Source organism: Ciconia boyciana, chromosome 3 (genome assembly GCF_034638445.1).
Source record: "Ciconia boyciana chromosome 3, ASM3463844v1, whole genome shotgun sequence".
Taxonomy (NCBI): Eukaryota; Metazoa; Chordata; class Aves; order Ciconiiformes; family Ciconiidae; genus Ciconia; species Ciconia boyciana.
The window spans coordinates 65,565,118-65,585,556 of NC_132936.1; the positions used below are offsets into that span (position 1 = coordinate 65,565,118).

The window sequence follows — 20,439 nt, forward strand, 5'->3', positions numbered from 1 at the left end:
CTGACACCTGTATACAGCAGACAAGACAAATGGGGAATTAGAAGTCCATGTGTGGTGGCAGAGCTATGGCCTCTTGGGGATTATAGAGAGATAGTGGCACTGCTCACAAGACTGGAGTGCTGCAATGGATAAAGGCTCCTCAGGAAAGAGAGGCTAGGAAGGTGAGGTGGTGATAATGGTAAATCTGTGAGTTTAGCAGTCCAGTCACTGCCTTAAATTTTTCAGTCGCTACATGGGCTTGTTCCTTTCAAAAATTGTGCCTTTCTCTTGTAGATTAGAACTGGATGGTGAGCTTATATAATACTCCTGTCCCCCATAGGCATGTCATTATTTCAGTGAAGGACTTAAGTGCTTGAGAACCTTTCCTAAGTTTATGTTAATTGTTACTCTCTTGCTTACTGTAATAAGGGGTAGTGCCTTGCCGGTGATAATCCACTGTCATGTGGTTGGTGCCAGGAGCCTGACAGTGTAAGTGCTGCGATGTCCATCTGTATATAACTTTCTAGACTGCTGTACCAGCATTCTGTTTTATATAAAGTGCTTAATTTTATTTATGTTTAAAATGCACTTCTCACAGAATACTGCACAGTGGTCTGTGGTAGGTTATTTATGGGATCTTACTTAACATCCTTTACTGATGCAGTGCCAGCTGGTTTGCAGCGTATAGTTTCTCAAAAGGCTTCTAGGTCTAAAATAAAAAGTGGTAATTGGTTTCTTCCAGTGGCCTTGTCTGAGCAATAAGACTAATAATCGGCATGCTGATGCATTGAAGTGACTTGATTGTGTTGTCATGCTCTTCCCATTTTTGACACCAACTATATATCCTTCAAGTTTGGCACTAATGCGCTTCATGCCGTGCTGAAATCTAGTGCAGTTTCAGCTCTGACATTTTCATATGTGGAAACTGTCAGTAAAGATGAGGAGGGCTCCTAGCTCATATACCAGGGTGTCTGTATCACAAAATGCCACTCTAGGCATTATTTTTCTGTGCAAACAATTACTTGTTGTGACTAGGGACAGAAGGCAGGGTTGAAGAGATGAAATACAGATTTTTAGCAGTTTTCTAAAACTATTAGTTGCTGGGTTTGGTATGAGTGAACAAACAACAGAGAAGGCCAGGTGAAAGTCTTTGGAAAGGGTGGCACAAGCAAAATATTCTGTATAATGGAGGAAACTTGTTACCACAATACTTTGGGAACATCTCTTTAAAATAATATAATATGATGACTATGTTGTACCTCTACCACATATCCTGTACTGTCGTTTACAGGGAGGAATGTAGCTCACGGTAAGAATTAGAGTTCACTTAGAAATATTCAGTTTGACTGGATGCACCATACACATGTGGACATGACTATATACACACATATAAATACATTTCAATTTAAGAACAAAAATACGTGATAAATGTATAAAAGGTGGAAGAGAAGTAGGGATTCCAGTACATGGGGTTAATTTTGGATCTTGTTGATCCAAACCTACTCAAGGCCTGTGACTTTTTAGCCATATTTGATAATAATTCATAGAACAGTATGGTATGGCAGTCCTTTAAAAACAGATTCATTGATACAAGCAGTGTTACTTTAATAGCGGCTTAGTTATGATATTGTTCCTTTATTTTCTTTAACATTATTATTTGAAGTTCAGAATTGTCTGTAAGCATTAACATATAGTAGATAACTGGATACGGCATAGCTGACTGTTTAAGCTCTGTAATCTTAAATGTTACTGAAGCTTTATAGTTTAACTAAACAAACGCAAATCTTAGATAAGATTACCAAACTGCCATGTAAGAGGCAGGGTTTTTGTTTGTTTCAGGCAGAACAGCTAGTTTGGCACATAATCACAAGTGGCTATCTAAAAGCAAAAAATAGTAGGTTGGAACCAAAGTTACCAACGCTTAGCTTCATCCTTTGCAAATAGTATAATGATTGCATGTGTGCACTATAGTCAAGCCACTGAAAAGAAAACTAGTTCACATGCCAACTTCATACTGGGGGCTAAGAAAAAGAGGGTGTAGATTTGAACTTGAGTTTTTACATACTGGGGTATAATGATTTGGATTTAACCCCTGTCTAGTAAAGGCCTCATTGAGACAAATTTTTTCTATACCATTTCCTCACTCTTTGGAAGAGTTCAGGAAAAATGTAGGTTAATTAAGGAGCAGTTTTAACACAAATGAATCATTAAAATGCCAGGAAATGCACAAAGTACTGTAACATTTCCAGAACTTATTTAGGTCTGCATGCATGTTCTTAAACCTTATCTCTATCAAAATTCAGTTTGAAAGAACATCAGTATCATCTCTTACTGGAATCACTGTTATATATTTTTGGACAGTATAAAAAAGAATTTTGGTGCATTAGGCACAGACAGTGCTCACCAAAATCTAAACAGAAGATCTGATAAATTAAAGAACTTAATTAAGCTGGTATCAGGCCGGATCTTGAAATGTATTCACAGAAGCTTGCCTCTGAGGCAAAAAGGCGATTTTTGTTGAAAGTTGTACTATATTGGACATATCTCTGCAAGACGCTTTAAGGTAAACCGCTATCTCCAGCTCTCCATCACTATGTACAAGTTCAGTAACTTGGATCACAAAGAAACCTTGAGAACTGGAATAATGCTGCTCATAAAAGAAACTGTTTTTCACTTCAGTTAATTATCCTTGTCTTTTTTTTGTTTCCTTATTTTTTTTCTTCAAGGTGAAAAGGTGGGTATTTGCTCATTTGCTCTCTTTTTTCTTTTTTTTTTTTTCCCCCCAAATGGAAAATGTCTTCCCTCTGATCAAAATGCTTGTCACTGGTGGTTTCCAGTGTGAAACTGAAAACTCTGCAGTAGAATAACCTGTTAATTTGAATGTCTCAGTTGATTATAGCTCCTGCATCATTATAAAAAGTCTCCTTGATAGCAGAGTTGCTAGTGGTAGTCAGACCTTTGGGCATTACATCTGATGAAACTAACAAAATTCAAAACTGATTGTATTTTTCAATTACGATTTAACTGTTTGTTGCAACTATAGTGTTAGTCAAAATCACTCATACGCCAGTGGAAAGCATATCTGTTCTGCTACATGTTTCCTTTTTGGATTAAAACAAGAATTACAATTTCATGGTAAATATTTTGACATATAAATGAATGCCCAGGTTCTTGTATTTTTTCAATTCACTGGCATTTTCCTGCCTGCACATGCTAGTTTTCTTTGAAATAAGTATTATGAGATGGAATTTCTCTTAAAACTAGGAAAGTATTGGCTGCAGGAGCTACTCATCAAATGATTCAACCTCAGAAATAGATTAATATATTTTGTCTATGAAAACAAATTTTCTGGTGCTATGACTAGCACTATAATGTTGTTGAACAGTACAGCAAAGGTACTTGTATTTTTTTCTTTTTAATGTCTCTTAATAAACAGGTCTGTATAAGTGTTAAATATTTGTAATTAAAACCTTTAAGTATTTATACTTGAATATTTAACTATGGCAGCATCTGAATATTTTTTCTTATGGAAAGTGCATATTTTTTCTTTAAATAACCCCTTTTTGCTTTTTGTTTGTGAAACTATCTATTATTTATGTTTGTCATACAAATACATTTAAATATTTCTCTACAAAAAGTATCCTGTCTGTCTGAAAGGCAAAGTTAGGGGATTTTTTGTGGACAGATGAGGAAGCAGAAGTATTGAGAGAGACCACACGTACCTACAGTATTATCTATATGTTAGTGGCAACCACTTCTGTATTTCTCAGGCATTTGACTTACCCATTTTTAGCCAACCGACCTTTCCCAGTGGTTGATGAAGCGTGGGGCATGTGTCAAAGTGAACTGAAGCCCAAATCTAGAATTATGATACTAAAGGATGGGGAATATCTAGAAGCTCTGATGAGACCATGTATGTCCCTAAGTTAGGGGTTTGCCTGTCCTTTTAGTTAATTTGTGTTTTGGGGAGAAATCAGGGAACAAAGAGTAAGCTGGATAACTTCACTCTCATAACTACACTTAACTTACTGTGTATCAGCAGCAATGAAGTTGTTACTCTTGTACGCCAACCAGCCCATATTGGCTCATGTCTTCATCCTTCAAGATTAGAGTAGTACAGGATGCTGCATCTTGGGCTGCACCTTGTATTGATTTAAGCTAAAAGTACTAGAGAAGGCATGTACTTGCCTAAATGGAGTTTCTCTTTGCATTTCTTAAATCAGATTGAACTTTTTAGTGACAAGAAATATCTTTGTTTTGTGAGCATGCCCTGTTTTTCAGAGCACTCTGTTTCTGGTTTAGGATCTTTGGTTGATACCTCAATAGAATGATGACACAAACACGTTCTCAGGTTGGCTTTAAGCACATGATGATGATGAGAGTTATTCTCAAATCATTGTTTGGAGGAAAGTATTAAAGTTACTGGTAAGTTTTGCAAATTTAAAGATCTTCAAAAGGAGAAGGGATATTATGAAGGCTAGTAACTAGTTGTTCTTCTGTTATATTGTTATTCTGTTATATTGTGGCAGAAGAATTTAAACAAACATAACTTGCAATCTGCCATTTTACCGTATAGAAAAATGTTTGTATGGGATTTCATTGTCAGGACAGCAACTCATGTGTAATAAGAAAAAACAGTGGTGCATATGCAGTTCTATTAGATTAGGATCATAAATGTGTAAGTGGTGTGCTTTGTTTTCCTGTACAGTACATAGGAAGTAAACTAAGAAGTTAGCATTTCAGCAAGAATTACTTCGAACCAAAGCATCTAAGTTCAGTCCTTAGGGAAGAACTATGCTACTGGAGCAAACTCAAAAGTAAAAACTATTTCAGAATTACTTTTTGGATCCTCTTCCATTTGATTTGGCTCTCAAGCAATTCTTCCTCTTTTCTTTGATGCTTATGGAAGGTAATACTTTGAATAAAAGCTTTAATCTATACCTGAGCTGCTTCATAATGTTGATACTTTACTGTAACTGTAATGAAATAATATCTTAAGGATATTATTGTGGAAATAGTTAGATGTCCCCAGTTAATGCCTGAAGTAACACCATTGCCCTGATTGGCCTGTATCGAAAAGTAGCTTGACACTAAGTTCAGCTCAGACAGAAGTTTTTTCTAGTTTGCAGGAAGAAATTTTACAGGTAGCTATCTCTGCACAGGGATTAGAGAATGGGAGCAAGAGAATGAATTGGGTGATACACATGTAGTAAACTAACACTGAGTCCTGGTTTGCTCTTGAAAACTTCTTGGTTATATGCATCCATATGCTACTGTGACTTCTGCCTGATGTGGTTGCATGTGCTTGGTGGCATTAGTCATTGAGTGGGCTTTTATGGAAAGCAGCATCTAAATAGCTGATTCACACCCACCTAAAAATACAATGTATGAAGACATCTTCTATTTGAAACCTGAGAGCAGTAGTAAAGCTTTCATGCATAAATATTTATCATAAATATTTTTTTTGGTTCCCCAGAAAGAAGCAGACTTGAGGAGTTGTGTTCTTTGTGCTTCCATCTGTGCATTTTCCCTGAATCATTTCCTGAAGTAACTTTTGAACCTATTGAAAACTTAATTAGATTTGACAGGAAAGTTGTAGTCTAAATTTACTAAGCTTGTACAAATTTAATGGAAACTCATGCGCATACAAGAGAGGGAAATCCAAAGTACTACCTTAAGGAAGGCAGAAGATGTAGCATGAATTCACCACCTGTCTAATCTGCTAGCTCCTCAGCGTGCAGCAACAGGCTGCCACAACACATGCCTTGTACTACCTTGTACAGACACCGGAACCTGAAATGACGCTTGCTGCCTTTTTTTTTTCCAGCCAGTGGTGAAGGCGCAGGGGCAGGAGGTAAGGGTAGAGTGGGAAGGAGGACATGGTAAGAGATAGGTAGGAGAAACTATATTGGGGGTTGGTAAAAGTGTTTTGGTAGGGGAGCACAGAAGATCTGTGTAGCAAGATAGATCTCCGTGATATTGCTATGGGTGGTAGAAAGTACAAAATCCATAGGATGACAGGCTTTTTCTCTTCACGTAGTGACTTGTTTGGAATAAGCTGTCCACTTGAAACGTACGTGCAGCTTATGAATTGCATGTGAAGTACATGTAAAACAAACAAACTCAAGAAATGAGGGAAGAGGTATACTTTCAACAGTTCCAGTGGAAAAAAGTTTAAGAAAATGTACTTGTATAGGTTGCAGGGTGTCTACAGTCAGTGCAGATGTGACTGCAGTTGTGAGTGCTAGTTTTAATGTACATAATATGGGTAAAAATAGCAGTTCTGTCAAAGTGGCACACCTGATAGTACAGGCTGTACAAACCTCTAATGGACCCTAAAAGGATATGTGGTTGTCTGGCCTACTGTTGAAGTTCATGCTGCCCACTGCGTAGATACACCTACAATTAAAGTAATGCAAGCACACCTATTTGTGCTGTGAATGCATCTTCATTTTGCTGTACAGCTGTCCTGCTGGGGTAAACACTGTCTTAAAGCACAATGGAAGTTTTCTAAGTCTTCAGAACACGATGGAAGTTCACTCTGAGCAAAAAATTGTTGTCACCATGCTAGTTTTGGAAGCTGGGCTATAGATAGTGTTTTTCAGTTTGGACTGCAAAGTTGTTATAAGAGCCATCATTAACTTGTCATCAGTGGTTCTCAGTCCGGAGACTGTACATTTTTTTGGACTTCCACTACTAATTATTTTTATACAAAAAAACCCCAAAGGTCTCAGTTTGTGGAACTTGAACTAAGTTGCAGCACTCTCAAACTCTATACCGCTTCTGACTTTTTGCAAACATGACTCCATACAACAAATGCCAAATTGTCCTACTATTTTTAAAATTGATCAGAAAGTCTTGTCAAAGTTTTTGTTCATGTAGATCTGAAGTTGTCTCCTTTAATCTTAGTTTTCAGTTAGGAGCATCTGTCTTTCAAGAGTTAGAGGAGAGTTCATGTGGTAAGGAAGGCTACCACTACTACTTAGAAACAAGATTTGTTTCCTTACCTTCTTATGAACAAATGTGGGAGGATGAAAATGCTGCGATGGTCTTTTACTCCTCTCTCCTGCAAAATAAGTTATTTGTCTTAGATCTCAGGTACTAGGAAAAAGTTAAGAGGGTTGTTGCTATGGCATAGCCATTGTGCTGATACCACTCTGCTCGTTTATGAAGGAAATAACATCTACACGTTAAACAAACTGACCCTGCTGGCTCCAGTGTTTGCTATTTTACCTGAATTGATTTGAACATACAGTGCTTTCAGTGTAGTTGGTCCACTAATGAACTGTTCTTATTAAGTATTGTCACTTTCCCCAACAGGAGCAAGGCAGAGACGCCTCTGTGGTTGTTACAGAAGAAGTAAAGCATATGATTGACCACTCTGAGAAAATTTGAGCTGTAGAAAATTTGATTACAGCTGCCAGCCCACAAAATGTGCTGTGCTTTGCAGCGTATGGACTTTTCTAAGCAGTATATACAATGCAAAAAAGAAAAACAAATCTTTCTTTTGTGCCATCATATGGCGTCTTAGTGTGTTGTTATCTGAAAGTTCTATTCCTGAATCCTTTTTTCACAACTGAGATTTCTTGTACCTATACTTTCATCCCATCTTCTCTTACACCTCTCTTATCCTTGCTGTTAACTGCTCTGATGGACATTGCATCTAACGGGGCTGTAGCTGGGAGAAGTAAAGCACTTCAGAATTCTATTCTCTAAGCATTTATGTCAACCAAAGCTGGAAAGAAAAATTGCTTTTTGAAATATGAATTAGTGGAATTAACTGTGTAATGCAACTGATCTTTGTAGTACAAATTCATTATTAAATTATAACATTAAATTCTGTTTCACAGGAGCACAGTCTCAAATTTGAGACTGGGAATGACCAGTATCTCTAAATGAACGTGTAATTTGCAGTAAATGAAAATCCCATAGCGAACAATACCAAAAACTGAGAAAAATCATGAATTGTGCTAATGTCTTTCAGCGATAAAATTCCCCAGCCATCACAAAATAGAATAAAAAGACAAGAGTATTCTAGCCTACATTTTGTAGTGTTTTAATAATGTCCCAACGGCTGCTCTTTGGTGCCAACTTTGATCTCAGTTTCTGCAACAGGAGACAAAGATGGTTTACCCAGTGGGGTTTAATTTATGCAAATCAGCAGATGGCTTTGCAGGAATATGGTTTGTTATGTTTCCTAAGTGGATGAGTTTGCCTTTTTAAATACCCTGGCAACAACAGATTTGTCAATATCTTGCATTATATTTTTGAAATGGCCTTTCAATTACTTTAATTGTGGTTTGTTTGATTCCCGCCCCCCCCTCTCTCCCCCTCCCTCCTTCCCTCTCTCTATAGATTCTGGGACTTTTCCAAGCCTAACCCTTTGCTGGAAACAGTCGAGCATCATACTGAATTTACATGTGGACTGGATTTAAGTCTTCACAACCGTGGTCAGGTAAGAGCTGGGATGAATTTACTTTTCACTTGCCTATTATAGCTACTGTGGTCATGGCTGGACTGCAGGACTCAGATCCTGAATAAGAGCCACCAGATTGCAGAAAGCTTCTGGAAATGAGTCTGGCTGAATGCTTATTAAATAAACCTCACTTCAGGTCCATTTTTATTTATAAAGCAGTTACTTGCATTGGGTAGGAGAGGACGGCAGGACAGACAGAATTGCAAAATCAAATAGCTGAAAGCCATGGTGAGCTCAGGGAAAATGAGGTAGTTTTGTTTCAGAAGCAAGAGTAATAGAGAAGGGCCTAGAATGCCAAGCTGAGATACAGAGCTTTCTTCTGTCTACTTAGAATGTCAAGTTAAACATTGGTAGTGTCACACATGATACCTAGACCTGGTTTGTCATAATATTTGGAGTACTAGAAGAGTCTTTATATGTAGTTAGAATTCTAAAACCCTTGGCTAATGAGTGGAACCCATTTTATCACGGACACTTATTTATGTACTGGTTGTGGTAGGATTCTCCTCCGCTTCTGTTGCTACAGTCATTTCTGTTTTGTAAACAGAGGATTGTTGTTTGTAGTATGAACTGTTTTTTCAGGCAAGGCAGAAAAACTAAAGCTAATTATTTGCTTTAAAATGAGAAAGCCTATAGTTTCCACACAGAAATTAGTGTCACTGAGTTAACTGTAACTAATGCACTATTTAATGTGCCACAGATATCATTTGCATCTAGGTTCCTTTCTAAGTCACAGTGAAATTAATTTTTTACCCCAGATAAAAATGACTTGTAACATCTGCATTGAAATTCTGATTGGACAAAGCAAATAAAACCATCATAATTTCTGCTGCTGATAAAACGACACAGGAGAAAGGTGTAAGTTTGGCAAAATACTTAGCTTAATGCATGTGGAACCATTCTAACCAAATGCTAGCTTGAAGAGTTTCCTGCCTGGTTGCTTGTTCCCTTAATTCTGGTGCCTCACAGGTGCTGCACTAACTGTTCACGAGGCCATGCTGTGAACCACATAGGGGAATGTGTAAGGCTGAAAGACATTCTCAAGTTTCAGGTTATTTTTCATCGGGGCAGGGCAAGAATAGCTTAAAGGCCAGTTGCTGGGAATTAAAACTTCATCCCAAGTGAGTGCATAGGTACAATTCTGGCTGAATTGGGTCCAGAGGGAGCAGCAAGCATAGTGTAATACATTAGGGCCTTACAGTGCTACATCACTGCATGCTCTGAGCCCAGTTTGGCTTTCCATGAAGTTGGTGTGGGTTTTGCCATGGATCTGAATGAGGTGAGAAGATTTTTCTTCATTTTGTATTGAGGATATGATTACATCTTGATTACAAGCCTGTTGCAAAGAGCCCTGTGTATTACAGAATGGGTCTCAGTGTATGGTGTTTCCGACTGTCTGGCTAGATATGACTTCTTTTTGTGTGATTTATCTGTCAGACTTGGGAGTTGCTGCCATGTAATGTTGCTTCTTTTGTAACTGCAATGTATCGAATAGCCTTCTTGGAACAAGGCGAAGTAAATGCTCATTGATGATAGATAATGAATTGAAAGCAAACAGCTGCACATGCACTTGTATGTTGGAAAAAGGAAAATGATGGTGTGCATACCCATCTACATTAGGGCATTCGTGCATCCAGGTATTTTGTTTTCCACACAGAAATTCTGCAAGTCCAATGTTGGACTTAATGCACAAAATCTGTAAATCTGGGGTACATATCAATATACACTGCATGCCAATGTGCCTTCCAGGCAGAAGTTTGGCATCTGCAACAGCTTTAATATTCCTCTGTTTTTTTTCTATTGCGTTGATTTAATGTATTGTGAGAGTTGGATATCACAGCAATCCAAGTTGTAAACATACTGTTTTTTGAAAGAAGTTTAAAAATCTGTGATAGAATTAAACTGTAACTACAAGATAAAGAATGAACACTTACTGAATAGTTGCTTCCAGTATGAGCACTTGCAGCCTTCCCCTGGCTTCTACATCAATCCAACAAAGATTATTTGCTTAAATTTTATGCTGCTGTTCCCAATATGTAGGTTGCCTTCATGTCTGCTCTCTATCAAGACCTGATAATGAGTCCCATTCATTGTTGTTCTTCATGCATTTGTATGATTTGTTATTTTCACTGTGTGCTTTATAAGGAGTTACGACTTGAGATTTGAACTGCTTCTCTCCTCCATGCATGCAGGGTATTTTATTCATAATGGACAAGCTATTCATTTATAGTCAAATTAAGTACCATTCTGGTCATTAACCTTTGCTTTCACTCTTAATGATATTTTTGTTGTCTGGCCAGATGATATTTTCTTTGGCTTTGCCCAATGAACTTCAGCATTTTTGACATCGTTTACATGTCAAGGAAGAACTAGTCTGTACTTTTGAAAAAGTGTTCAAAATAGATACTGTGGTTAAGTATCTGATCTAGGATTTACAAGACATTCCTGAGGAACTGATTGAGCTTTGAACAGAATCCACAGGCAGAGAGTAGGTACATGCAGGCAAGCTGGTTCTTGTACAGTATCATGCTAAGGGGAGGCAACATGTGGGAGAGAGGTCATAAGGAATGGGTCCCAGGTTGTGAAGGTAAGTATTACTAGATGAAACAGGAAACTCCTTTGTGCTTAATTAAGATATTTTGGGGTATCTGCCTCTATGTAAAGTAAGCATTTGTTGAAAGCTTTGCATTTTAATAAAATCAACTGTTGTTTGGTTTGGGGGTTTTTTTCCACCATAATGTTGCTGTCAGGTTCATAGCAATTTCAGACAACTAACAAACAAATTTTCACATGCATAGAAAAATGTGCATTTTACAGTGCAAAGCGTTAACAGAAATGATCCTCACGATATTCAGGGTATTTCTCTGTTGAACTGCAAGTGCTGATTGTGAGAGCTTGCAAGGCAGGTTGTCTAGGAGAAAATACTCCGAACTCCAGCTTTCGGCCAAAGTAGCTTTGGCATGCGCAAGAACAGTGACAAGATCCTAAGCACCAAAAATCTTTGAAATTTGTAATGATGCACAGTATTAAGAACTGAGCAAATCCATTTACCTTGTCAACAGTATTAAGAATATGCAGTTTTTTAAACCAGACATGATAGTTCTTTCCAAAGTTTGGGTATAAGAAAAACAATCAAAGCTTGCTTCTTTCTACATACACTAGATAGGCATAGGATATATGTAGAAAATATGAAAATGGTAATCAGCTATATACTATTCCTCACTAGGGGCTGATAATGCTTGACCATATATTGGAATTGTACTCTGTAGCTCATCGGATTTCTTAGTTCTCTCCTGATACTTACTTTCCCTGTATGTGATCTGTGAATGTTCTGATGAATTAAAATATAATACTCCTTTAAGCCTAGGTCTTACGGGGATTTTGCTGTGCTTACCTACAGCATGTAAGCATGAATGTAACTTTTTTTGGTATTATTTATGCAGCTTTATTTAAAAGCAGCTGTTTTTCTTCTGTTGTAGGTTGAATGTGATACAGCAGTCATGAATTAATTTTAAATGTCTTTTAGGCAATCCATCAGTGACACAGATAAGAAGTACAGATACTGTAAACATTCAGTCCTTCTTGTCTTGATTCTGAAATTATTTCAATAAGTATGTAAAGAATAGAAAATACATATATACCATGAATTTCTTTAAATCGCGGACAAAAAATACCCAACCCTTTCTGTTGTAGTTCTAAAGCTGGATTTTGCTTAACACAAATGTAAGAAAAACTGAAGCTCTGAATTTTGTCTGAAAACCTTTCTCAGCCTATACTTCACATCTGTTCTGAACTCTGTAAAGCTGACAGTGGAAAGTATAAATTAATGCTTTCCATTGAGCCAGGCTTTCTATCTTGCTGCTGAGAACAGGATTAAGTATCTAATGGGAAAAGGAGAGGAATCTTCCCCTTTCTCTGTACTTTTATGCAATGAACAATGACATTCCTAAATTGCAAGGATACGTGATTTTCAACGGAAGCGATGGCAAGGGGTGTTAGTGGCTTAGAACACTTGATACATGAAGAGCACATCAGACATCCATGACATGCCAAATCAGAACAGGACTTCAGCAATATGCAATACTGAGGTGCTCCCTTTGGAAATTAAAATTGTTCTGCACCAAACAAGGATAAACCAAATGTCAGTTCTCTAGTCCAGAATCATCTGTTATCTGAATGCGTGCTAAAGTCTAGGTTTTAGAATAACTTACGTACAACACAAATAGTGATCACTTACGATTTTCTTTTATTGTGGTTGTGTGTGTTTGCATGGTAATTATACTACAAATGGGCAACTAGCTGTCTAAATAGCTGTTTGTGTCAACATAGTTTGGGAGGCAAACTTTGTTTTCTCTAGCCCTCTTTGTGGCTGCACCTCCTTGTGTAAATACTCCCCCAGAGTAGATTAGTTCACGTGAAACTGGTTTCTCTTATTTCTTCAAAGTACCTGGAGCTTTGGGATGTATTGATGCAAGAAGGGGCCTGGCCACAATTCCTCTGTATTGCATTTGGAGATGGTGAGGGGTGAATACGGCGATACACATACATGATACCAAATCATATGGAGACAGTGATAATACCAGTGCAGTACCCATGAAACTAGTCTTGTGCTCTGAGTTACACTGTCCTTGTGATCCAGCTTCCCTGAACTTCTCCCTAAAGCTGCGGGCTATCACCAGCATGTTGTGCCATAGCACAGTCTGCTCCTTCCTTCCACCTGGCCAGAGGCAGTTAGAACTGAGCAGAGGTGCCTGCTTTGTAGCATTGATCTGTTGATCCCATGAAACGTTGCTGTACTAATGGTATCATGACTTTTCTTATGGCATCAGTATCACTAAAATTTTAAAAGCCATAATTTCTTACTAGTTGGAGGGAGGTCATAGCCAAAGTGTATACACTTGAACTGCATCCCCTGAAGGTAACTGAAATCTAGTTCTAAATTCTTCCAGCTTTATGGAAAAATTTTTGATCATCTGTCAAGTTTCGATGTACAGGTTTGTTCTGCTACCTGTTTTCTATGTGTAGCTTCTACGATGTGCCACATTAGCTATGCCAACACAGCAAGCAGGAGAATGGACAGGAGAGGGGCTGCTGAAGTTGGCTTAACCAGTATAGCCAGATATAAATGCAGAAGATGTCTTTAGTGAGGCTGTTTTGCTATGTATTTTGCTGTTCATTTAAATTAATTGTGCACCCTCAACAGGCGCAGAAACGTTGACTGTTTCATATAAAAGTGGTTACATCTTGTGGAAATGTACAGAAAAACAGACTTTCTCTGCTTTTTTCTTTTGATCGCTTCCTCTTATCTTTTACACTTAATTGCCAAGGAACCGATAGCTTCCACCCAGCTGTTGTGGCTATCACACTGCTATAATTATATCACTGCCTGTACTTCATTTTAATCTGTCCTTATGGTCCTTCTCCAGGATGCTACTAAAGTTATGCAGTTAGTGATCCTTTGAGATGAAAAGATCCTACAGCATCTGTTCTTTTACTTAATTTCAGAGTGGATTTTTGCATGGAAAGATCAAATTTAACCAGCTGCAAATGTTAAACCAATCTGAACTCCTTTACAAAGTTGGAGGGGGAAAGGGAGGTGACATTTCTTACTGGTGCTTATTGTATGTCTTTCCCAAACTGTTAAAACTAAACTTTCACTGTGTAAGTCAAAGCTAGCCATTCATGAGTAATGATCACTCTTTGCCATTATCAGCAGAAGTCTCATCCTAAGGTGTTTGGAAAGGTTGCTGTCAGGCATCACAATTCTGTAAAAGCTGCAAGTGTATGGAGAGGAAAATGCACTTTGTGATTCTGAAGTACTGGGAAGAGGTGGGAGGCAGCAATTTCTTACTCAGTAAATGTGTTGCTTGTGCATTGTATTTGATTCAGTGGCTTACAAATACTTGCTGCTTCTGTGAGCCTCATCTTTTAATCAATGTAGTGGATTTTGTTTCATTTCTGCATGATCAGTAAATCTGTTTGAGAAGTCCCAGTGAATTGCACTAGTGAAACTCAATGGAAGAAAACAGGATTTTGCCACTGTTACCAAAAACATTGTTTGGCTTATGATTATCTGTGATTATATCCCAAAAGGAAGAAACTTAGCTTAACTCTGAGCTGAAGGATGAGTTTGAAGATTGGATAGGGTCATTAGAAAACACAGTTTCACTGCATGTAAATTGACTGCATTTGGGGTCACCAAGGTTAGTATCAGCACAGGAAGGCATTTTGCAGTTCCAGTATATTTTCTACAGAACTTATGATTGACTTGAGCAGGTCATCTTGAGTGCCATCACATGGCATGTAGAGGATAACCAAGTGATCAAGCCTAACCAGCGTGGGTTTAGGAAAGGCAGGTCCTGCTTGACCAACCTGATCTCCTTCTATGACAAGGTTACCCACGTAGTGGATGAGGGAAAGCCTGTGGATGTTGTTTACCGAGACTTTAGTAAAGCCTTTGACACGTTTTCCCACAGCATTCTCCTGGAGAAACTGGCTGCTCGTGGCTTGGACGGGTGTACTCTTCGCTGGGTAAAGAACTGGCTGGATGGCCGGGCCCAAAGAGTGGTGGTGAATGGAGTTAAATCCAGTTGGCAGCCGGTCACAAGTGGTGTTCCCCAGGGCTCAGTATTGGGGCCAGTTCTGTTTAATATCTTTATCAGTGATCTGGACGAAGGGATCGAGTGCACCCTCAGTAAGTTTGCAGATGACACCAAGTTGGGCAGGAGTGGTTTATCTGCTTGAGGGGAGGAAGGCTCTGCAGAGGGATCTGGACAGGCTGGATTGATGGGCTGAGGCCAATTGTATGAGGTTCAACAAGGCCAAGTGCCAGGTCCTGCACTTGGGTCACAACAACCCCATGCAACGCTACAGGCTTGGGGAAGAGTGGCTGGAAAGCTGCCCAGTGGAAAAGGACCCTGGGGGTGCTGGTGGAATATGAGCCGGCAGTGTGTCCAGGTGGCCAAGAAGGCAAACATCATCCTGGCTTGTATCAGAAATAGTGTGGCCAGCAGGACTAGGGAAGTGATCGTGCCCCTGGTGAGGCCGCACCTTGAATACTGTGTTCAGTTTTGGGCCCCTCACTACAGGAAAGACATTGAGGTGCTGGAGCGTGTGCAAAGAAGACCAACAAAGCTGGTGAAGGGTCTAGAGCAGAAGTCTTATGAGGAGCGGCTGAGGGAACTGGGGTTGTTTAGCCTGGAGAAAAGGAGGCTGAGGGGAGACCTTATCGCTCTCTACAACTACCTGAAAGGAGGTTGTAGAGAGGTGGGGGTCGGTCTTTTCTCCCAGGTAACAAGTGATAGGACAAGAGGAAATGGCCTCAAGTTGCACCAGGGGAGGTTTAGACTGGATATTAGGAAATTTTACTTCACTGCAAGGGTTATCAAGCATTGGAACAGGCTGCCCAGGGAAGTGGCTGAGTTGCCATCCCTGGAGGTATTTAAAAGACGTTTGGATGAGGTGCTTAGGGACATGGTGTAGTGGTGGTCTTGGTAGTGTTAGGTTTACAGTTGGACTCGATGATCTTAAAGGTCTTTTCCAACCTATATGATTCTGTGATTCTGTGACTTTACCGATTAAAACAGTTCTTGAAAGACTGGGGAAGATGCCTTTCCCCTTATCTGTAGAGTACAGACGAATTGCGACACATTTCTGTGGCGATTCCAAGGATTTCTCTCTAACCTGCAACTCACATCTCACTTTCCTTTACATCTTAATGATGAAATACACACTCAGAAGACTTCCATTTAGAAATGTGTAGCACAACTACCAAGTCATCTTCCTGTTGCCCATGTCAGAGCAACGAAACAAATGTTGAGACAGCTCCCTGGTTTTTAGATCAGTTCTTTGTGACGTATCTTTGCAATCTGAAAAATAATGCCCCTCAAGTCTTTTATCTTTTCTCTCCTTAAGAAGGAAATGGATTTCTTAAGCAGTATTTGGAACATCTGTTTCTGATAACTGTAGTTTGAACCTAGATCTTTATAAGAACTTCTGGTCCAGGGTTTGTTTTATTCTGTCTTTACTGGAAATAATAATTAAATCAATGCATGTTTTTTCAAAAGTAGATTAAGAAATGATTGGTGTTATTGCATATTGAAAATAAGAAGTTTTAATTTACCGACTCCCATCACTTTCACTCTTGTGTAAAGGTAGGCATCGTGTGCAGTTCACCCCAGCAACTGTTGGCCAAACAAAAGGCCACACTAGTGGTTTGGATACTCTAGTACAAAATAGGTATTGAATGCATTTAAACTCATGCATGATCCATTATGCACTTAACCAACCAGTTTTAATGATCACCTGTGAAAGTCATTTGATGAGTAGCAAACCTAATAGCTTGCTTTATCTCCACTTAATCTCCATCCCACACACTTACAGACAATGCTCATGTCCCCTCAAAAATACGTAATAATGATATAAATAGACCATTAAATTCGGTATGAAAAGACATGGAAGATAAGAAACTAAAAGAGGAAGGGAAACACAACATTAATGGAAGTGAAGAACTGAGTACTTTTTCTGCTGTCTGTTCTACAGAAGAAAGACAGGTCTTATTAGTTTTATTTGAAAATGGGATGGGATGGAGAAAAGCTGAGAAGAGACATGGGTCACTCAGACACATTTGCGTATTATCCTTTGATTTATTATGAGCACACTGGAAGCTGAGTGGCACCAAGATACTTCTGGAAATACGAATCTAGAGGGGGCTGTACTTTCTTCTGATTAAACCCCTTCATAAAGGGGTTACTGAACTCAAAAGTTTTTAGTTGTTCTTTTGAATATATTTAATCTTGGTTAGGGTTTGGGGGTTTATGATGCCTTCAAATATTGAAAAAACGTTAGCTACTAACTTGGGAGATTTCTCTTGTTTTCTTGCTTCTTCGGAACAGTTTAAAGGCAGAATGTCATGCAGGTAATTGCACTAGGCTGAATGGATTGCCTTCGGGTGCTGGAAAAGGTCTAAGTCTATTGCAAAGCAAGACGATTGTGATGAATAGGAAACAGAGGGCCTGTCAGAGGAGTAAATCAGTTAGTGAGTCAATGGAAATGGCTTTGATAAATGAATGGATGTCAATATTAAATCAGTTGGTGGGAAACATTGTTATATTCTGGGACAAGGATAAACACTTCAATAAAATACAGGATAGCTGTTTCATTTGAGTTAAACTATGATTCTCTAGTCAAGCAATCAGCTTCCTGTGATGACTGCAGTTTTTTGTTTGTTTGCTTGCTTTTTGGCTTTACTCGAAGAGAAATACAGTGATCCCCATTTTATGTGCTTCAAATAGACTTCCTTAAATCTCTACTGGCAGATAACTTGGCATGATGTTTATTCTGCAGTAATAACAGTACAGTACCCCTAGCATATATACTAGTACAGCAACTTTGCTACTGAAGTAAAAGCATTAGAGACAAGTAGTAAATGTCATTTTGTTAGACTTTGTCCCATATAGCTTTAGTTATAATTAAGATTATCAGGTTTAGAATGCTTTTTCTATTTGCATTATTTCTTGATGTAATTTACCAGTCAGTGTAAGGTAGAATATTCTTGTTTTACAATTAAGGTCTAGTTATTCTCCTTTTCCCTGCAACTTCTGAAAGTTAAATGTTGCTATAGTAGAATTTTATTCCGTAGTTACAAGAGCAATTTAGTATTCATAAATGATAATGAAAATTGCATGGCATACGGGTGTCCAAAAGATTCAATAGTATAAGGATATTATAACTTATACAGTTCTTTGCAACTGAGATAAACTGTCTTCTACTCTGTTTGCGTGTCAGCTTAAAAAAAAAAAAGTAAATCATGCACCCTCTAAATACTGAAATCAATGAGATTTGTTTCAATCTGAGAGTAAAATTTGTCCCCAAGACAGTGGACACTTTCACAGAAAGACAAACCTCCATGCCTTCATGTTCCTAATGGGCGAGGACTTTTATCAGGTAAGCAAATAATATGTGAGTCTGTTCTCAGTTTTCCCTTGTCCTTCATCCTACCACAGGAGGATATTCTCTGCCTGTTAGTAACATAATCTCATTGATCAAAATATAAACTCTAGGAACTTGTGGCTTTTATTATGCCATATTTATTTACTGTGGTGTGCTGGATCAGTCCTCATCCCAATGGAATTCCTGCTGCTATTTTAATATTTAAATTAAGTAGCATTTAGTTTATTAAAAAAAAATGGCTAAAGTGCTTTAAAGTATGTATTTAAAATGTTCATACGTCACATGAGAACTGACATTTCTAAATACTTTTAAAGCACTTATATTCAATATCCTATGTTCCCCTCTTCTGGGGAAAGGCATACAATGGTCATAAGACCATTGTATAAGATAGGTCATAAGAAAAAAGGCAAAAGGAGAAGACGTTTTGTAAACTGATGCAGTAGCTGCATGACAGGCACTTCTCTTTATCCCAGGATTCATTTTAGTCATTTGTATTTGAGGCAGTGATAATCTATGAGATGCTGCAAAGGGGCATGTAGCAGCTGTCCCCCAGTTAATGCTGGCTGCCACGCTGTGAGCTTACAGTTGTCCCCTTTCTCTTACAGTCTTGGCTGTATTTTGGAGAAAGTATTATGGAGAAGTGGAAATGCTACTGCATTTTGTAATGCTGTTCCATGCTGTAGTGTCCCAGTTTCCCATACATACCTGTTTGCTGTTCTTTGCATGTGTATTTTCATCAAGGTTTCTGATATCAGTATTCCATTATAGACTTCCTCCTGCTCAGGAGAACCTGATACACTGTTATTTGCTGTAGCTTTTATTTTCCTTTTGTTTACTGGTTGTTTTCATCTTTCATGTGCTATCATTAAGTCAATGAGTTGGGCAAATTACCGCAAGTGATCCTTTTCAAACTCCCTTTTAATATCCCCTGTTTATTTTTAGTGTTGCTAGATTAAATGGTTCTGTAACTATATTTGTTCAGAGGCTACTTCAAGGATGCTAATTACATTGATAACAGGTGGGAATTCCCATGGGATTTTTTCCAGATGTTATCTCTGTTTCTTGTTTCTTTATGCAAGTAGAAATTGTTGCCTGTAGAAATACAGATATTGATCCAGAGCTGTGGAGAATATTAAAAAAACCTGTGTTTTATGTGATTGCCAGTTTCTACATAGCATTTAGTGGAGAACTTAAATTTTCCTTTTGATATGATTTGGGGGACTGCAATGCAGCAGAACATTATATTACACAAAGCTCTATTATGTCGTATGAATAGACAGACACATTGTCAAGAGATTTTTTGATCCATTTAGATGTATGTCGAAAGCACTTCAAATAACTAAGTAGAACCAGCTAAGGAAGCAATAAAAATGAATAATAGTGCAGTGTAGTAAACACAAAATGGGCTAATTATAGTCTGAAATCAAATATTGAAGTTGGATTTCCAAATTTTTAGTGTGCAGCTGTTCATTCTGGCTCTAGAAGAGAACAGGAATTGCAGTCTGCAGCAGAAGGAAGCTTGTTGTGCAGAGGATCCAATACTGTATCCTTTGTGATCCCAACTGGAAAGGACATTGTAAAGATAATGCAAGATGGATTCAGCCAGATTTACTGGCATATATTTGTGGGGCTCATCAGCTTTTTCTCTTTAGCTCTTTTCTTTCTTCTTCCCTTTGCCTTAGTTCTTGTCTCCCACGGTATTTTGTGAATATGTAATTCATATTATTCATTACTGCTCATATACTTGAGTAATTGTCAGTGTGGTTAACTCTTTCACTTTGTTACAGACTCTAAAGTGCATTATCAAATAATTTTCAAACCTAAAGCATTCTGTAGTTGCCTCCTGTGGAATCTTGTTATTTATTAAAAACTTTTAATGCTATAGAATTAGGTTAGCCTTCTGGGTTTGTGATTTTAGGTTCAAACCTGCATCTAGAATAGAGCTTGGGACTTGCAATTCGGAAGAGTTTCAGTTATACTGGAATCGGTCGCTGTGTTTATAAGATGCCATTGGCACAGGTGGCGTCACTTCT

General features: G+C 38.3%; 1 protein-coding gene across 1 annotated transcript in view; it reads left to right on the forward strand.

The window, feature by feature from the left end:
* The window catches only part of PEX7 (peroxisomal biogenesis factor 7), a 48,508-nt gene that overhangs the window by 25,057 nt on the left and 3,012 nt on the right, over window positions 1-20,439 (forward strand). Inside the window, exon 9 of the mRNA XM_072855932.1 lies at window positions 8,335-8,434. Coding sequence (XP_072712033.1) covers window positions 8,335-8,434 — 100 coding nt within the window. The remainder of the gene's footprint in view (window positions 1-8,334; window positions 8,435-20,439) is intronic.